The sequence below is a fragment of the Achroia grisella genome, unplaced genomic scaffold, assembly GCF_030625045.1.
Source record: "Achroia grisella isolate CSIRO2021 unplaced genomic scaffold, CSIRO_AGI_Agris_v1 utg487, whole genome shotgun sequence".
Classification (NCBI taxonomy): Eukaryota; Metazoa; Arthropoda; class Insecta; order Lepidoptera; family Pyralidae; genus Achroia; species Achroia grisella.
The window spans coordinates 2,885,824-2,907,480 of record NW_026712891.1 but is presented as its reverse complement, the minus strand read 5'-3'; the positions used below and the strand labels follow the sequence as shown (position 1 = coordinate 2,907,480).

Here is a 21,657-nt window from a genome sequence, read left to right as displayed (position 1 = left end):
TACCGACATTCCTAAATGAATTTACTCCATTGCTGGCAACCTGGTTGGCGCTGATCGGGCTATAGATTAGATACAGCAATGTACGCATCGTGTAGTAGTGTAATTGGAGTGGTGGTCCGTGGTTGGTTCTTGTGGTGGTGCAAGCGGGACGCGTCGGTGTTATAAGGAGGGGTCCCGGGCAGCGCGCGCTCAGTGTGCCCGAGTGTCCCGTGTTGCGTGAGCGCAGTCCCGTGTGTGGACATAACTTTGGCACTTGTCCGCAAAAAGCAGCTAAAGTCAGCAATATGCAGATCGTTCTGGCCACTTGTCTTTTGCTGTTCGCAGCTGCCCTTGGGCCCTCGGCAGGTAAGTGACATAATATTCTCAATTTTTTAATCCCAATTCATTATAATGTTCTCATAGCACAATTGAACATAATTTAAAATTATGTACCAAGAGCAAGTACCTATTAGGAGAAACCATATGATTATATGTATTATTATATAATTCATATTAATTTTATTTTCATAAAATAATCTAGTCAGAAATGGCAATTGGAATAAATATGGTATAATGACGACGAATTAATTGGAATCTACATATAATTCGATACACGCACTAGCGTCATTTTGGTCATTTATTTAAAAGTGACGATAATATACTTTAAATTAGGCTCTTTAATATAATATTATTAGATAATTTACCAGATATCGGTCAATTAATTAATAATGATTCATTAATGTAATAAATGTTATGAATTTTTTTTAGACTGTATAATATTTTGACCTTTATTCCATAAAGGTCAAAATAGTAGGCAATATTTATTATATATCATCATATTACAAGTCAATACTTTTTCAAAACTGTTTATAGCATAATAGATTTTTTTAATAAAGATTATATAAGCATCTGGGATTACCACCCCCATGAATTTACCAGTTATGATTTTCCCATTATCCAAGGGTATCATATCATAAATGGTAAAGGTTTTTTACAAGCAACCATAATTACGGGGTTCGAGATTTTAAAACCAATTTTGTCGAATCCAACAGACCTAACAACATGATATATGTGTTATTGCAGATTTTATTGGTATAACATAGTTCTATCAAAATTATTAGATACTTATTAAAATAAATTACTGCCTACACCGACTCGTGATTAAATGTGATTTCGATAGTAAAAGTTTGTATTATCATTTATTACAAAGTATTACTCCAAGAAAATACACGTATAAATGCTTAATTCAAGAAGAAAAAACAACTTCTTCTTAATTCATTGTTTTATTATTAGTTAACGTACAAAAAGTAATGGAATAATTCTATTTTTAATAATAATATACAAATAAATGAAACTGCCAGTGAATACTATAAACCAACAAAGTTGAAAAGTTAAAAGTTTATAAAGCCCACTCAAGTGATTAATAATAGGAGGAGAGGAAAAGAAATGCAGACAAAATATACGGGGACAATTCTGTGCGGCAATTGTGTAATAACATTCTATGGAATCTAATGAGTTTGGTTAGATGTAATAATAGCTCTTATTACTTACCATAAAGGATTATACTAACCGCAAATAACTTGGTAGCAGTAAGGTGGCTGTTGTGACCTACGGGTCTTCGACCTTCATTGTTTCATTATAGTACAATGGTTGGCCATAGGCCCTTGTAAATAGCTTAAAGAACATTTAAGAATGTAGTTGTAATTATAAGTATCTTTGGAGCTGGTAGTTGAATAATAATAAAGAAATATCACTATGATTATATCGAAATTAATGTGGCACAAAAATGTGACTCAATTCTTTTGATTGAAAAGAAGAATCATCAAATTCGATTCGGAGATCACAAAGATATGACGAACATATCCGCAATAATTACGTTGTAACCTTTTCGAAAAAGCTTGAACGTTTTCGTTTAAATGATCTAAACTAAATATTTAAAAGATCTTTTCACCTGAGTTTTAAAGATCAAAAAATTACAAATCATTACATTTTTAAAGACATTAATTAAGTTCTACATGGAATTCTAAAAAATATGCACAGTTTGAAATTATTAATCTTTTACATTGATATTGATTATAACAAACAATAGTTATAATTTAATTCATTCACTATAGAGCACAATCAATCTTTACAAGTATACAGTAGTACGTAACATCAAGAAAGCTTCACATAAGAAAGTTACACCATACGAGCGAAAGGCAGGAGGTCATTTAAAGGTGCAGGCTCTGTTGACACAAGTGCACCGTCCTCACATGACACAGGTAGGAAGGTAGGTACTCGGCGATACAATATGCCTTCAAAAATTGACTTATAAATACACTGTAGTATGGGACACTTACATAGCAGACAAGTTTTTAGTAAATTGAAAAGTCCAGACGGTCTCCAAACCCTTAAAAGTTTGACCCATGTCAGCGATAATAAAGACAAATTGTAGTGTTTTTTAATGTGGTTTAGGGTCAACAAATAATTGTCTCTTTCTTTGATTCGCGACATTGATAATACAGTTTTATTTTGTCTATGGAACTAATGCTGTTGCCTGTTTGTAAATTAAATAGAAAAATAAACTTTAAAATAATAGAAGTACCTTTGCAATTCTGTTCTATGGAAAAAGAGCAATATCTATATTAAGTATTTCAGATAATAAGCAGCAGTATATATGTATAATTATATAAGAGCCCAGTATATATTCGAAAAGATTATTATTATATAATAGTATTTCTTTTAGCTAGGATTTTATTGTCTACTGGAGGCTTGTACCAACTTGCCTCATTTAGAACACTATATAATAAATAAGCTCTAATGCAACCATAAATTTCTAAGAAATATAAAGGTTTCATTAAAAATTTATCATCAAATAATAAAAACTTGTCTGCTTAAATAATTGTCGCCGCGGTTGCATCATTACGGTCATACTTGTTATTGAACATTTAATTTGCAATGTCAATGACACCGGTGGCGACTATATTAAATGGGTTGCCGCGGATTACGAGTACTTCAGGTGTCTCTGACGTTAGTCTCTGAGAAAACGATTTATACCAATCAACATTGCAGCCACGATTCTGTTAATGAGCCGCGTCCGTGGTTATCGGACAGGTTATCGACAGGTCTGCAAAAACTATGGAACGGAAGTCGGGTGGGATAAAAAAAGCGAGGGGTGAGGGGAGCAACAGGTGCGGGGTTCATCGGTCTACGGATAGGCACCGCGTGGCCAGGACACCGTGGTTGCTCCCATGAGATGTTATAATTACACTGACGTGAGCAGCGTACCTTGTAGTTATTGCAAGTTATTTTAGCGACATAAGCAATGTAAAATATTTATGAGATTTGTTATAATAATTTAACAGGTAATTTTAAAGGAAAGTAATTAGTAAACACTTTCTGTTTACTAATTATTTTCCTTTAAAATTACCTATATGTATGTGTATGGTTTACAAGTAGATATACAGTTATGATTAGTTCGCTGAATTCTATAATAGATAATATACAAATAAAATAAAGTAACTGTTTTTGTATTTCCATTTTCCCGCTTACTTCCAACTATGCAACGTTTTTAATACGGTTTTATAATAAAGGAATTTCTTCCGAAAAGGAGGAATATCGGTTAAATAATATACAAATTAATTTAATAAAGATAATAAAATAAAAAGATAAATATGTATACATATATAAACTTCTGTAAACATTTACGCATCCATATAACCCATAAAACGATACTATCATTAATATTAATCTTTGGTCGCCTTCTATTTGTGATATTCTTTTAATATTAGAAAAGAACTTTATTCCAAAGGAACATGGACTTATTGTGCAACCTTGGCAGTCGAATCGAGTCGACAACAACCAACCCGTTCGGGGTTCGCTATCTGATTTGAGATGAGAGCCTTGGATGTAAAGTATATAAGCCATTTAAAATAGTATTCTTTTTATATCGAAAGTAATTATGACGATTTGAATTACGAAGTTACTTTCGTAATATGTGAGGTACAGTACGCGTGGTTGTGACAGGGAAATTAATTGTTCCAGTATGTTATCATAACATTATCGTACCTTACATATCGTAATTTAATGCTCTACAGACTGTATGTTTATAAACTTCATCGTATATATAATTTCGTAATCTTTTAGCAAACTGTGATGAGTATATCGTTATTTTGGGATCAATATTTAAATATACGCTTATTATGTGAAACGAATTGTAAAGTAAGTTAATTATCAGTTGTAGCTAAATATAGTAAGCACATTAAATTATTTCATTCTTTTGTAAATCACTATTAAAGCGCACATATGTATACCTATTTCATTGTAATCATACGAATTTATAGTACTGTAAACTTACATGTAAGCTCTGTTCAATATGGGAAAAACAAAACGTGAAATAGTGTATTTGTGACGACGGTAATCATGACTGTTTTATTACGAAGACACTCCATCCCGTCGGGTAATAAGTTCATCAGTGTGTACCGTTAGCAAACGCGGGAGCACAATTACGTCATGATGAAGGAACATCATATAAATTACATTACATTCCATCAAAAAACCACATACATAATTCTATGATGAAACGTGGTAATATCTTATTCCTGTGGCGATGGAGTATGGATGGGATTTCTATTCAAGAATAAAATGTAAGGATGAAAAGAAATTAAACCTCTTGGCCCGTGCGGTAATAGTAAATCGTTGGTTATTAAAGAGAGGATTATCTGAATATATTCGCTATAATGGTAACAGAACAGATAATCTTAAAAGTGAACTAGCATTTTGCGAACATTTGTTTGTTTCGATGGGCAAACAGGATCAAGATCGGGTCGGCATCGGGTTTGATTACTAAAAATAGTCCGGTAGGTGCATTCCGTGGCGGACAGGGCGAGGAGGGGCAGAGTGCGCGCGCGCCGTCCTTGGGCCGTGTCTCATGCCGTTCGTTCGCTATTATCTCTCGATCCCTTTTTTGCTTTTCCATAGTTATCCGACCGCGAACAATCCGATCGTTGTTCTCACGGACGCAGTAATCAAGAAGTTTCGATAGAGACACAAATTGCACATTTTTTACGCTACATTAACTTAGAATAATTTGATGAGTATCCTGCGGCTTCGGATTCCTTCGCGTCATCAGATTAAGTTAAAATACGATCGGACGCCTTTGACGTTAACCGATTGCCGACAAATAGTTCAACGACATATCGACTATTAAATTATTTACGCGCCGTAAATAATGTTTGGATATTTTATCGACGCAAGCCTCTCAGGTACCTTATGTTGAAAAAAAAGAGGTAACATGTGTGTATTCTGGAAGTGCAGATCAATATTCTTCGCTGGAGGGATCGCGGACTAGTACAAACTCGGATGATATGGAATGCTACTTGCTCCATTTTTGATGAGTAAAAAAGAGGAGTCTTTCGTCTGTGCAAGCCCTAAAGCGTGGTTGTGAACATGTCGTCCGTGAAGTTCACGTGAGAATCGTGCACGGCCAAGGGTGGGCGGATACGCTATTCAACTGACTGGTTTACGTTATGCAATATACATACAGCATTACGCGTGCGCGCAACTGCATATATGCACTTGTAGCGTAGTTGCGGAGGCGGCCAGGGTGGCGCTAGGTTATATTGCCTGTCTCCGATATGTTAGGAATATGCATAATTTCAATAATTTGGTATATTTTCATAAATATAATTTACTATGAAACTTTTTCTGATAAATATTTAAGACACTCATAATACATAATATTTAGGTAGTGAATACATATATAAAATTTCAACTTCTAATACAAACTTATATGGTATATGATGATAGCTTATAAGTATTTTGGACAGGCTTACAAGTTACAAAATATAAAATAATATGTATGATATTATAAACAAAATGTAATATGATATTTTTATGAAGGTGGTAGCTTCGTAGAATTTGTCCTTTTAACAGAAATACGTCGTTAAAATTTTTATGTGTCGTAACTCTTTCTGAGGATAGCTTATGATTTGATTTACTGCCATAATTTTATTAAGGCTTTAAACGTTTTTTAATATTAGTAAGCATAAGCAGCTTAACTAAAAGCTCGTCATATCTATTTATTTCATTGAAATTCAGTTGAATGGTTTCTGATCGGACTGGATGAGAAGTAAGTTCTTATTTAAGACTGTTTTTATTAGTTTGAAAAGTTTACAGAAATTATTGAACTGGTAAAATCACTGAAGCATCACATGACGTTTAAAATAATGTGAAAATTATTTTTATATCTATTGCCATACACAAAACCTGTATGGTAGGTGTTTTTGCTTTCGATCTGTGGATAATTATGCACTGTAAATACGTGGTAATTGCTAGATGGTTACATTAGCTTCTTTTTCATCGATTTTTTTATCACTATAGGGCCTTATTTGTACTATAGTACTTAATAATGGTAGGTTGATTATGCTAAATGTAATTGCTAATGTTTGCTATGTAATAAGGGGAGTGCTATAGATACGAGGGTACAAATGTCAGCTTTGATTTATTCACCTCATTTATTTTTAATTAACAAATATAATTACAAGTATTACAAATTAAAATTATTTACTGTTTAAACTTAATTCACAATTATTTATTGCAAATATCAATGATTAAATAAAGTGAGAATGCTACCGACCAAACATTATTTACAAGAAATAATGGCACCCAATGTGGGACACTTACTCAAAATCTGAGATTCGGAACTAATGGTTCACTAACGATCTTTACTATCTGTTAAAGGTAAAGAATAAAGTCACAAAATAAACCCATATTTTGAATAAGAATATTGTAACCTCTAAACAATATAAATGGAATTCAGTACAGGTCAGTACAAATTATAAAATAAAAAATACGAATACCGAAAATAACGTATACAGTTGAAAAGGCATGAAACATGTATCAATGCTGGAGAGATCACAGTAAATATAACAAATGCTATTTGTATAACAATCAAAATTTAAGAAACTCAATAAAGATAACACAATAAAACAATGGTGGAATTTATACGAAAGTTGTCTGCAATATATTTAGGAATATTTCCATCGCATAGCACAAAAACATATTAGATTCATTATGCGTCTTTCAATAGACATTTGTAGTATATCTGAAGTACTCTGTATGCAAGGGAGATATGGATGGCAATATCGTATACCTTACTTCCGACGATGGACAGTTGATTGAGTGATATATCCGAAGTTGACGACGTATCTTGAATTAATTCTTAGCATCAAATTAATATCTGTTGTTACTAATTCATTTATGACAAGCTTCGTAAAGTTCTTAAAACAAATGAGGTTTTAAAATGAATAATGTATATTTATTTAATACTCTAAATTTAAGGATACAATTAAGTTATTCATTATAATATATGTGCATACTTAAAAAAAACAATAATTGCTGACAACGTAAGCAAAACGAAACCCGATTAAACCAGTCGACGTATTGGATATAAATAGCACTATAATCCAGTGGATTACGGTATGGCGATACCAATATTCTTAGAAGAAATACGTCATAAGTCACTAGTTCTTTCCATCTCTAAAATTTCTAAGACGCGATTTGGGGAGTTTTACTCCTTGAATCTCGTAATCTAAAACACAATGTAAGAAGAGAAAATAAAAAAGAAAGAAAAGGAACAAACACCAAGCTACCTAAGCTAGAATGATAATAGTAGGCTAATCGCCCGCTTGCGAGGATCCTTGACCAGCAGTGAATGGGTCATAATAGTGTCGTATTTGCAAAGTCGAAATTTAAATTGGGACTCAATTTATTGGAATGTATCAAAGGCTGCACAACAAAGGTTCATTGCAATTGAGTTTGTCCAAGTAAAGAAGTACGCTAGTTCGTGATTGACATTCGCCAACGATTTTGGGCAGCGGTCCGTTAGTGGCGCACGTCCGGTGGATCAGTGCCCGGATGGCTATAATACTAAACAATATCGAATTACATATATACTATTTATATTTAAAAAATCGTTCATTTTATCCACGCACAGTTAAAACTACAAAATCTAATAGCTGACTTAATATATAGGAATAGGAACATAGGTAATGTAGATACTAAATACTAACCGCAACTTCTTTCCCTTTTTTTGTAATGTAGCCTATATTCTCGTGATACATTATATCTTTATATTATATTTAATTAAGAGCTGTTCAGCCATTTAGCCGTGAAAGAGAAACAAATAGACATTTTCGCATTTATATTACTATTACTAATATTACTATGGATATAAATATAAGGACTGATAGAAATTAAAACTTACCGACACCACGCATGCATAGCTAAGGCTAATAGTATAGTATTATATAAGAAAATATTTATAAAAAAAGACGAATCAAGCATGTACGTTCTTAACATCGAAAACTCGTAAGATATTTCTAACAAGAAAATGTTTTGTATACACACTCGTAAATACAATAATATTCATCTCCATAAATTCCATTCCATTCCTCTCAGGTATTCAAAGGTTGACTAGAGGAAATCCGTTTACGGCATAATCTCGCCATTGTAGCTACTTGTTCCATACTTGTATCTAGTAAGTAATTTATTTAATATCTACCTTTACTACAATAAAATGTTATCATAAATAAAATACACTTATCGTTATTTTTACAGCGTCGGAATATCGAAATGCACTTTTTGCAAATCAATGTTAAAAATTAGATTAGGTTGGTATTCTCATTTCTTTTTCTCTCGGTATTTTGCTTGAGCACTATCGAGACTCCAATGTTGCATACCAATATGATAGATATTTATGGGCATGGAACTGCAAATGGACGCTTCCGTTTTAGAAGTTTTAACAAGGCCGCCTATCGATAACCAGAGATGAATTCCACAATCCTTCTACTTCTATCTGCTTATTATTTTTTTAAAGGTGGCATTCTTAATATTTGCAATAATAATATTGATTTATGTATTAAGTTGCTAGTTAATAAATGTAGGTGTAAAATACAAATATGAAGAACATCAGATATATGAATTACTTTTTGAAGTTTTAGAAACAAAAGTTAAAGCTAAGAGGAATAATATCAAGAAAGAGCAAACATGAATTATATTTCTTGAAAAAGACAAGAAACACTTTTTAATTACATTCTCTAACTAATACCACAGATAAGATAATATAAGCACTGAAAAGTAAAAATAATATATTATACAAAAACTAATATTATAATAGTGTGCAGAGTTTGCAACAGTAGTTGTAAGCGTAATAGAAATAAACAATGTTGTTTTATACAATTACACGATTATTTTTAATTCGACACAAGGAATTTGTGTATTGCTAGCTGTTATCCGCAACTTCATTTCTTAGATTTTTGTCCCTATTTCACCCCTGCGAGATTATTGTTACACAAAAAAATAGTCAATGTTGGGCTACAATCTAACTTCAAATTTAATTAGGATCCAGTGAGCTGTTTTTTCGTGAATAGGCAACAAATAAAAATACACTGTTAGCATGGAAGGACTATACGCACACAAATGTGACGTATGCAGAGAAATTACATCGTATTATAATGATGTGTTTATTGTAAGGCCATGGTACCCAGCAAGGATGCCAACTAAATAACGATCCCAGTACAAATACAGAGTTTTAGCATTTGGTACGAGAACATTTTCATTCTCACACATTTCTGTATGAGATTTAGAGATTCGAAAATCGGTCAAACGACTATAACGTTGAATGTACAAAATGTTAGAGAGCCAATTGAGGTAATATGCGAGTTTTCACCAGATTATTGATTTCTTTGTACTATGTTAGTGTTTTATGGTTGACAACCTCGGTACCTGGTCGCAAGTTGAGAGTCGGGAGTATCGATGCCGTCGGTGCGCGCCGCGCCGCTCGGCATCAGTATGCGGCATGCGCACATGACTCAGCCGACGTGACCCGACGCTCATTGTTCCCGAGTAGTATATACACTAGCCTTACTGTCATCCCGCATTTTCTAAACGACTAACCATTACCTTTTATGCCAATATATTGCATCGTAATAACACTTTGAATAGGACTTCAATAGTTCGTTTACGACCACCGTGAGATTCAGTTGCTCTACGCGTATGAAGATATAATATATGTCTTAGTAAGTGACTATTAACAGGTGCATTCCATGACGCCCTACTTGATGTAAAAAACCGATATAGATGTAGACATATATCAGAGAGGAAGTGACTCTAAGGGGCAGTCAAGACCTCAGTCGTAATAACTTCTATATATAATCATAACAATGGATATATATTACAAATTACATACATATATTAATAAAATATGTTATCAACATTTACGGCAAGTTCTTTATGGTTTAGATATCCAAGTGAAAATGCTCCAACTACATCTTACACCGACTACTTTCATAATGCGTTTAATACATATTGCTTTCATTTCTAATCTATATTATATATTGCTGAATAAAGATTTTGTCCGTAATATACTTATAATCACGATCTTGTAATTTTTATTATTAGGAATTACAAAAATGATATTTTCGTTTTATATATACGGCACACTATATTCTTACTATCACAATTTTTCTGTTCTTACACACAGTTTATGACTAAAAAAATCATATAATTAAGCACAATGTTTGCCTATAAATATATTTTTTTCTATATATCACGATGACAGCAAACAGCCTAAATGTAAATATTTCAATAATTTCTGTTTAAATTTTGTAATAATAAAATCGTAATTTACGTACGTGCTACTACTACTACTGCTACTACTAGCTACTACAAAGCTAGAATAGTTCGTAGGAATATACATTTGAACAGAGAAAACAACATTAAAGTTTAAAGCAGCCTATGGCAATTATTGTCATTGCTTGGCATTATGCATGAGCATACATTATGCATGGATTCCAATCGTTCTACTCCTCTAATAGTCTAGTAAAGGATGTTATAGAATTGTGCTTCATCGGTCTTTGTATGGTACCCATTATACATAAATTTTAAACTGTGATGGGTTTTGCTTACTGTCGATAGCAACTGAGGTTAGCCTTTTTATACAATTAGCATATGCTTTTTATACTTATTTTTTCACATTTCTTTACAAAGAACAAACTGTTTCTTTTTGTTCAGCCATTTGATCAGCCAAACAAACTGTTAGCCATTAACAAAAAGAAACAGTTTGTTATGTATTATTTATTAAAATGACTGCAGTGTATACTTATACTACCTGACACGAGCAACTTCATTTACGATTCATTTCCCCACCTTTTGCAATATTTTTCATTGCAGCTCCGCTCCTATTGGTCGTAGTATAATGTTATATAGCTTAAAGCCTTCCTCGACAAATGGACTATCCAACACAAAAATATTTTTTAAATTAGAACCAGTAGTTCCAAACAAACTTAGTATAGTTAATAAATACCAATTATGAAAGTTAATTCCATTTATGTTAGAAAACCATTAAAGTATATAAAATAGGCCAATAGCTAATACTTTAATCTGTTAATGAACTTTTCTACAGGATTGCAGATAGGACAACTTAGTAAGCTGTTTAGGATTATATTAGAGTAGAATTTATGATGTTCGGACAATCGCAACTTCCTAAATACGAAAATAATTAAGCTTCGTCCTGACGCCTCGTAAATAAATTTTAATATGTTATAGATAGGTATATTGGGAAGAAAAATACCATTATTAAAAAGCCTAAACTGAAGATTTCCATAAGAAATTAATCACTGTATCTACATACTTAGATACAATTGTGATTGATGATTGCTTGCAATAGTGGTGTTAATGTTTTACGTATATGTAGAGGAAAATTTTATGGTACGTGAGAATTTCTTCTTTCTAAACGAAGTCGTGGATAACAGCCACACATGTTGGACGGACGGACTGCTGAAGTGGCTTTTATCAGCCATAATTAATGAGTTCACAACTAGTATGCAAATGAAATCAACACTGTAAATTTTCTCGGGAATCATTTCAACGGGCAAGCGCCGCGGTGTCCGGCACGACTCAGGATGCATTTAATTAGATACGTTTATTAATCGCCCCCGTCGTGGTTATAAAGTCTACCTGAGTCAGGAGACAGGATGTTAATCTTCATTTCCTTTGAGAATCGTATGCTGTTAATGATAAATCATTTAGTTTCAATAATCGGTTATACACTAGTGGCAGCAGAATGAAACTTGACAGGTGCCCATGGCAAAAGTCATTATACGAATATTAGAAAATAATGTTCCATTATTTCAAAATTTGTATGATAGTTAAACTTGAAACTCTGAAATGTATTTGTTTTTCATTAATAAAAGTTGATGTTTTAAGCAAGAATTCAGTCCTTCGCTCACGATATGTATGTTATGTACTAATTTTGTTGAATTACTATCTATTATACAAGAGCTGATAGTTATACGTGTATGAAATTGCCGCTTCAAAAATTTAATCTTCTGCAAGATGAATTAGCTAAAGAAAAAAGAAGTAAAAACATGCTATTGCAATTTGTAATTTCTACTATTTTTACCAAATCAGGCAGTACTAATACGTGTGGTAAACCGCAAGGAGGTTGATACAGAATTTAATTAACCATGTAACCAAGCGGTGGTATAACCACAAACAATTTACTTGTATGTAATACATATCCAATTGTGATGTCGCACTTTGAAAATATCAAAAATGATGTAAAATAATGCTACGGTTTTTAGGAGTATGAATTCCAAGTGTGCACGACGCGCCTCTTTGTATATTATTTATGTATTTTGTAAATATATATTGTCATTCTTGTTCTGCTATTTTACTTTTATACATAATATTATATTATTGCTTCCTAAAATCCGTGTTTGCATAATTATATCTACCAGCCCCATATATATACAGTCCTTTTTTCACACTAAGTATACGAGTATATATATTGATGTTGTATCGATAGTATAATATATCAATGTTTAACTAATTTTTATTCTTTAACATAATTGTTGTATAGATTACATATGTTTTATATTACCTATGTGAAGTATCTAGCTGATTATTATTTATACGTGTTAATTGTATATTGTATATAATTTTATAAAGCAACAATATTTGTTGAAATCAGGAAAGGAGAGTTAGGTATTCTTATGACAGTAACATTTAAGTTAAATTTTTGCCCTCTCTGTTTCCATGTTGTTTGGTTTTCTAAACTTATAAATACTTCAAATAAACTTCAAACTTATAAATAATACCATACTTCGTAATACAAATTACATAATATTATATTGCATGAGTAATTACAGTATTCAGTCAAAATTTTCAGTTATTCAGTTAAAGTCGATTTGTCAGAAATATTGACATTTCTGTAATACCCTTAAAGTAATTGGATTGAAAAAGAAGTCTGTTTGATTGATTATGCAACAGACGGAGATAAAAAGCAAGAATGTAGCCGTCTGAGCAATATGTCTTCTTAAATGGACGTTCCTGACAGATACTGCACGCCTTCGATGGGGCTTGAACGTTACTCCGCTCATACAATTTCCTTTCTGTGAAAGTTTAATGCAAATTATACTTCCCTGCAATTTAGCTTTGAATACCGCTCGTAATACATGCACGAGGTAAACAAACTATAGTTAATGTTTTTTAATTATCTCTATGTTTGATTACCTTCAGTATATAAAATTACTTATCTCTGGTAAACCAAGTTTAAAAAGGAAGAATCGCATTGTTTTGTATTGTTGTTGTTGTTGTCATGTAAGTTTCTTACACGCGAAGTCAGTTATTTTGTGAAACTTCTCGAAACAACAAAAAAATAGATAAATTGATAATCAATAAATGAATCTTCATTAAAATACCTCTACTTTGTTTCAGCTCAAAGAATAACGACCATACAGTTGGACGGAGTACAATATTTCATCTCAAGAATGAATCCTTACAGTCCGGAGCTCAACTATTTCTTAGCTTATCAATACTGCAGGTATGACCATTTCATATTTTTCTACACTATAGCCCTTAGAATGTCTGCAAGCTCTTGCAAGATATATTTCTTAGCATTTTCGCCGCGTCGTGATTCACAATATCCTTATCTTCCGTGTCGTGTCGTGGTCCTGTTCAAATCCTGGCATAACTAAACTTGGGTCGGTGTTAACAAGCTCGCTCAGGTTCGACGCCTTGTGACTTGCCACCAGGAAGTAAACACCATAGGGACATTTGCATTACCGTTAAGGGTTCTGGGAAATTTCTAGAACAATATGGACCGATGGACCATTTCCGCAAGCCAATCTGGCTGTTAAATATTACTACAAGTTAAGGATTTAGTTACTACTCATATAAATGTATAGGAAAGAAAGAAACTGTATACATTAGAATAAATTTTTGAAATTACGACTGAATTAAAATTGCCATCAATTATAGTTCTATGTTAGGGTTAATTAGTACCTATGATGTCGTGGTCAATGAATCCGTATAATTATGAAATAATACATAAGTTGTAAATGGTTTGCCATTTTGTTAAAACCATTTCTCTAGCTTTCTAGTAAGGAAAATAGGACTAGGTACTTTAGATTGAACCACGTGCACGGTCAAATTGCTACAAAAGGTCAGTCGCCTCATTGTTCGGTCACGATGTCCTTCTTCGAAGCGTAGCTGTCACGACCTATTTAGTATTTACTGTTCCAATTGTTGTCGTTGTGAACGTTTATTCTTGACATTAGAGTATTATATTATATTAAAAAGTATTCTCTACTGAATATTGACTATGGCAATTATATGAGAAAAGGGCGAGTTTGTATTTAATTAACTTATGTTTCATTAATTATAAATTATATCAAGAAGTAAATATTTTTCAATTTCAATGAACGTGAACTTTATTATTTGTAGATAGTTTCTTGATATTGTTAATTAAACTATCATAAAGAAGGGATATACATATAAAAGTATAGTCTAAACTCTGGATGTAGATGTAGTATCTTTCAAACACTAGTCGATACATATTAAATTACAATATTAATGAAAATTATTAAATCGCATTTACAAGGAGATATTAAAAAAATATCTCGTAAGTCGAGAAATTTTTGATAGTTAACCGAATTGTTATGCAGTATCGAAATTTTAAATGTCTTAATTTTCGAAAGAACGTTTATGTTGATAACTGGTTAAATAAATTCTCAAATAAATATTCATTATAAACATCCAAAAAATAAGAGAACTCGTCTTATACTATTGTAATTATTACGACTTTTACTGTTTGACGTTCGAGTTAAGTCGATCACGAAAAATATGACGGTATTTCAAGAAAGAGTTTTTATCAGAAGATTCTGATCACAGAGGCGCATCTTAATGAATACTGTGTTTAAAAATAACTCAGTAACGGGAACAGATACCATGGTCGCTGTGTCAGACGTTGATGTATTTTACGTTAACTTTATTTTTCATTAAGCCTTTTAGTTTCATTTTGCAGCCTCTTACGGTAAATACTGATGATGACACTCGCAAAAAAATATTCAGTTGAAGTGCATATGGTGTTAACAGTATGCCGATGTTGCCTTAATGGACATAAGTGGATGCTTTGCAGAATTTCATGACGTATTCATGTGGGCTATAATTTATGATGTTTTAATTCAGCGCAAGAGTCGAACTCGTTACGTGTTTCGCATTCTAATGGGCACTTTTTTCAATGAAAATGAGACAACTGTACCAACACGCTTACTTGGAACTTTAATTAAATTATTTTTTATTCATTCACAATAGCTGTGTATGTGTAATCTGTAGACTTGTGAAATGTCATTTGTAATTGCATATAATAATATCTTTGCTACGAAAAGATCAGGAGATTAGTATTTATTTTATGGTATTATTAATGTACCCAAGATTTTACTAAAATAAAGAATTTATTTGTCGTAAGAATGAATTCAATAGGTACATAATAATATAATGAAATAACGTTTAGTGTCTTTTAGTACCATAACATCGAACTATAAATAGTCATTTTCCTACAAATAACATTGTTTGGGAAATTAAAAATATCCTTACTAATTACTATTATTACCGTATTTCATAAAAAGAAAATTCTGAAAACGTTTCTAAGGAATTCTAGTAAAATACGTCTTGGTATATATACATATTTATGTAAAATTAATTTTTAAGTTTGGCTATATATTATACTAATAGCTTCAGTTAAATAAACGATAAAGTCTATCTATTTTATTTCCGATGACATGACGACAAGATAGTACAAATGTAAAAAATGCTTTATTTCTTTATGTATATTAAGCAATTAAACAGAATTATAAAATTCTAGTAAATAAAGACATTAAAAGTTCATAAAGTTCTCGTATAGCGGTCATTTTAAAGACAAATGTTAATTTTTAAAATTTCAATATTGTAATGTTTTCGTTGTATGTGATTGATATTCTTCAAAATCAGCAAAAATACAGTCTTTATTCATAAAAGTTTATAGGCGCCATTATTATTAAGGAAATACCTGTAATAACTTTAAAGTGTTATTGTTATTACAAAATATAATAGCTACGCGATTAACGTAAAGGTTTTTAATCTCTCAAGAGTTTTCTGAACTCGTACTCGGAATGCTGTCCGGTTGCAACGTGGCCTATCTTTAGCGAATAAAATTGCCTCCCGATGAACAGGCTCTTCTGTATGGTATCTATAGTAGCTAATAGCTGAATACAATTAGGGATGTGAAAACACACGAACAAAACGATTATTAATCAATTCATAATCAATTTTTATATTCCAAATCCATATATTTTTATACACATGATTTTATTATCCGACTTATTCATCCAAGGCTTAAAAATGTTGTGTTTTAGGTTTTAACGTTTTAAATTTACATACAGTAGTAGGGGCTCATAAATTAGGTTGGCAGAAGTAAGTTTAATAACTAGATTATGTAAATGTAAATAAATATTCTATTTTTATTAAATCGATTATTATTCTAACAAAATAATCAATATTAATACCGTTTGTTACATCCTTAAATACGATTAGCTGGGGTTGTTATTTAGTTAAATCACGTACAAAGATCCGGTACGACAGGTCTATACCTGCCTACTGTCAAGGATCGAGATGTTTCATATCGCATGTAAAATAATGCAAGTATATATTTTCAATTTTACTGTCAGTGACATTAGATTATTGTAGCAGAAGGTGTATTATAAATAATAGTAAATGTTGCGAATGCGAAACGGTGCGCTCTAGCTGCATAAAATATGTACGCTAGTCGCTAGATAATCAGGGTTACCAACTTTTAAATAATTAAATATAAACTCTGGTAAAATCTTGTGGTCAATTTGGCTCTTTAACTTCGTATCATAGGATTTTTAATTTTTAGGAATTTTCCAAAACAGTCATAACCTGAAACAACGTTGTATAAGGATGTAGATGTCCTCGAACCAAAAGCCTTAAATCTTGTAATTGTACAAGGGTCCTTGTAACGTCGGCATCCTTGATAATGTTAACATTGCGCCTACGTAAATTGTTGTCGTCATTTGTACAAGGATTTCGCGATTTATTATTATTTGATATTACGGACATAGATCTTTTGTAGACGGTGTGAAATAGAGCTGCTCCAAATGATAAATATTACGTACATATGTAGATGTACTATATATGTACGTAATATTTATCATTTGGTACGTATAAGAACTCCAATTTTCAATTCTATTGTGTCAATTATACGGGTATACAAGTAAATATATTTCTTTTTGTTAAATAATATAATAATAATAAATTTTATTTCATCTTCACTCAATTATTTGTATAAGGGCTTTGCAAAGGGGCGCATTGCTTTGCGAGTTTTGTATATATTGATAAAATATATAGCGCATATCAATCTGGAATGTACCTTTTAAATAGTGGAAGAATTTCACAATTCCATTCAAAATACGTACTCTCCTTTTATAACACAATTTTTTTTATTTAGGAAATTATTTAATAGAATATTTCTGCACAGTGTTATGTATTTTCACGATAGTTCGTAACCAAATAATTACAAAAGTAAGAGTAACAACAATAATTTGTAAGTCGTCGCATTGAGATTTATGAGATTTTATGTGTAAAAGTTAGCCAAACAAATAGGAGATATATTTTTTAATTTTAAACTTTATATGCTTAAATTCTATTTAACTATTATTTCAGATCATTAGGTCTACAATTAGCATCATTCGAGACGAAAGAAAAGGCAGACTCCATAACGACATATCTGACTAATGCAGGTGAGATTAAACAAATAATATATTTTGCTACTTTGTATTTGATTATTGTAATTATTTCTTCGTAGGTACATGCTAGAAAACTTGTTTCTACTGCTCTGTAATTACTCTGAGACATTAAAGGTTGAATGGAAGGAATCCCGCATACTGGAATAGGGAATCTTTTTACTTTATTTTTTTAGGATGTAACGATTTAAAACGAATCTATAGCATAATATATATATGAGAGATTATACTGCAGTAAATATAATTTAAGTTGTTAGTATTTAAGTCAGGGATAGGTATTCGTTATTCTATTATTAATGTAAAATCGTTGTTTCATATATAATATTAACCCGGGAGTATTTACACATCGCCATCAAGTCCGAAGCTAAACATAACCTATTACGTTATGAGTACTAGACAGTTCATATAAATATATTTTTTTGTAGGTATATACATAATGTATTAATGTATAAATGATCATACTTTTAAATGCAAATGCTTGCATTGTGCGAAAAATTGTTTGCGCGACGATCGTATGGTAAACCATTACAACTAATGGGGCGATCAAATATGAATATTATAATATAATAATAATTAAATACAACAATTGCTGATCATTTAACCTATTATTTCCAGGGTATAACAAATACGACTTCTGGACGTCAGGCAACAACCTCGGCACTGATATGTACCTGTGGATGAGTACGGGATTGCCATTCAACGCTACCTTCAACTACATGAGAAGGTTGACCATGGATGTACCCAGCCAGCGTTCCGACGACAGCATTGACCCCCTGGATGTACCACAGGGTAGCACGGCACCACAACGCACCGCTAGACATGGGTACGCATCATTTATTTACGAGGATTTTATTATTTGCATCCCATTATTCATTTCATTATATACAAATTACATATTCTTGGTGGGTAATACAGTATAATACCCACCAAGGAATAAACATTATCTCAATATGAATGGGTAGTTATTATTGCAGTGGATTTATTTCTATGAGAAAGAAGGAATATGATTTTTACGACACACGATTAATTTAAAAAAAAAACAGAAATAACACTGCCAATAATAATATGAACAATACTGTTTTACATTGAGTGACATGAAAATTTTCCTATGAATAATTTACGTTAAGTACTCATTATAAATGGAATAAATGCCATTATTCCTATTATTTTGTATGATAAGAATAAAAAATGATAAAAAATTCTATATCTTACAAATAATATTATTTTACATAAATAAATCACTTGTATTTATGTAAAACAATATTACTTGTAATTAATTTATTAGTTTTGATTAAATTCAATTGCTATATAAAATAAAATATAATATATATCAATATATATAGAGAAGTCCTATATTGAAAACGTAATTCTTGTCTTAAAACCTTAATATTATGTATCTAATTTATAATAACAGACTTGAGACTCTACGTCAGATAATAACCGTAACTATTGATTAATATCCGTACTTTTTTTAAAGTAATAATCTACTTTAAAAGTGTATATTATTATTAATAATATATACTTCTTAATGAGCACTGTCTTTATGCACGAGATTCATCTTAGTAATGCGCAAAGATACTGTGTTGCATAAAAACTAGTCGGTATTCCAGAACGGAGCATGTGATGACGAACGGGTGCGTCGCTCTCAAAGCGCCGACCTTCCATTGGGAGCCACAGCACTGCGGCGAGATCAAGGATTTCATTTGCGAGCAGACCCGCTGCTACTACTACAATTATGGCTCCATACCCGTATCCTCGGCGCAGGGGTAATGCCAGGTGAGATGCCAGCCGTCTCCGGAGGCCCGCTCCCCGACTAGCCGCGCGCTCTCCAGTCTTTATAATTAACTTTTTGGGCTCATCGTTTCGATGTCAAGTACCATACGTTAACCATAGTGTACAGATCGACATACTATCATGTAGGTAGATTGTGCTAACATCTAGTCCAAGTATACCTTGGTTCTTAAATGTTTAAGCGCGCCGGTCCGCGGGATTAGGCCTCTGCGCCAACCCAACCACCAAACAAGAGCCCTACACCCAGCAGAAAACGTTCGGAATTTCACATTACTCCTGTTGAGCACATAACGATTCAAAATTTATAAATTATTTGGTGGGTGGGTGAAGGGGGCTTTGCTTGGTATCTCTTGTTTAGTTATTGATTGATATAATCTTACTATGGTCATAGTATTTATTCTTTACTAACCGTATTTTTTTAACAACTATATAAATTTCTTTTATATAAAAGTAATTGATCGAATCATCGATTTTGGAAAGTTGTATAATTTTGGAGTGTCATCAACGTTCATAATATATGCTTTAATATAATTGCAAGTTAAAAAAGTAACATTCAATATCATTAATATTACTTTGTTAACTTGACCAAAAACTTTAACTGAAATTGATGTTAGAGTGAATATCGAAGTTCGTCGATGACCCTCCCATTTTGGCCAGCAGGAAGCCTCTCTCGCTGACGACCACGACTACCGCGCACCCGCTCACATCATCGTCTCCTCCGCCACCGCGCTCCGAGCACTTGCCAACCCACTTCACCTTGAATGACCTCATAGGCAAGCTGCGGCCTTCCTCTCTTGACGGTCTCCAGTCCCCGCACCTCAAGACAAATGCGTTGCTCAAATCCCCACCGCAGATCGACTCACATTATTCACGAGCAGCAGATGCCCACGCGCATGACCACGAGCATGAAGAAAAAGAGGAGCCAACTCAAGGGCCCTATGCGGAGGATGATGGCATGGTTGGGGACGACCCCGCAGCGTACTTGGGGCAGGAAGTCCACGACGCGCCTGCAGACGATGCCCCGTCGACAGCCGAGCCGGACGCTACCGAGCATTCCGTCCACGCCAGCGGTATGCTGGCACCCCCCTCCTATTAGCGTCCGGCTTAGTGCTCTCATTAGTGTAAACGTTTCATGACAATTAGAATTGAATCTACCAAAAGTATTATTTTCATTAATTAGAAGCTTTTACGGAACGAGTTTAATTATTGGAGCTAACGTGCAAAGGGTGCATTTTATGTCTTGGTTAATTGATTATTATTCTCTTGATATTTCTAAAATCATAAATTGCATAGAGTAATTTATGATAATTATGGTGATTTCGAAGGTTTTTGGGGCAATAATAAATGAAGGTGCTGGTGACTCGCTCGATGCGACTTGCCTCCGTCTTCCGAAGTGCTGAATATCACAAAACGAGTATTCCACGAAATATATAGGTACCTAAACATCGATAAGGCGATTAAGTAAGTGTGTCAGATCTCTGGTGTTTTCATTAAACCGTAAAATGTATTAATTTAATTTAAGAAAATTGTGCGGATATTATTATTTCAGGACATATCATTCGTATAGTGTTATAAGATAGTGTTTATAAACGTGACGTACCTAGCTAAGTGTATTAAGTTGAAACTCAAGAATTTAAAGAATAGTGATGTAGCGAAGTTAATAAAGTTCAAACTTTTTAAGAAAACCTTTGTTTTGTTTACTACACCTGAATATATCAGATACGAATTACCAACAAAGTTTTGAAATTTTTATGTTTAATTTGTG

The 21,657-nt window shown here is 32.6% G+C and overlaps 2 protein-coding genes across 3 annotated transcripts in view; one reads left to right on the top strand and one right to left on the bottom strand.

The window, feature by feature from the left end:
- The window catches only part of LOC131846037 (cytosolic carboxypeptidase 1-like), a 72,287-nt gene that overhangs the window by 18,609 nt on the left and 32,021 nt on the right, over positions 1 to 21,657 (bottom strand). The gene's annotated exons all lie outside the window — the stretch shown is intronic.
- On the top strand, positions 173 to 21,577 carry LOC131846036 (uncharacterized). 2 transcript variants are annotated; one of them, XM_059195246.1, is made up of 6 exons: positions 173 to 345; positions 13,738 to 13,843; positions 18,022 to 18,098; positions 18,717 to 18,924; positions 19,700 to 19,867; positions 20,553 to 21,577. In XM_059195246.1, the coding sequence occupies exons 1-6, from the start codon at positions 285 to 287 to the stop codon at positions 20,986 to 20,988; spliced, it is 1,056 nt and encodes a 351-aa protein (XP_059051229.1). In that variant the 5' UTR covers positions 173 to 284; the 3' UTR covers positions 20,989 to 21,577. The 2 variants fall into 2 exon arrangements, with proteins under 2 accessions (XP_059051229.1, XP_059051231.1); XM_059195248.1 differs by having other exon boundaries at positions 19,712 to 19,877; positions 20,553 to 20,644.

Bases quoted from the DNA above. Each gene is read 5' to 3' on its own strand.
- LOC131846036 (XM_059195246.1), top strand. From the start codon at position 285: ATGCAGATCGTTCTGGCCACTTGTCTTTTGCTGTTCGCAGCTGCCCTT. The intron at 346-13,737 runs GTAAGTGACATA...ACTTTGTTTCAG, and splicing joins TGCCCTTGGGCCCTCGGCAG to CTCAAAGAATAACGACCATA. The intron at 19,868-20,552 runs GTAATGCCAGGT...TTTGGCCAGCAG, and splicing joins CCCGTATCCTCGGCGCAGGG to GAAGCCTCTCTCGCTGACGA.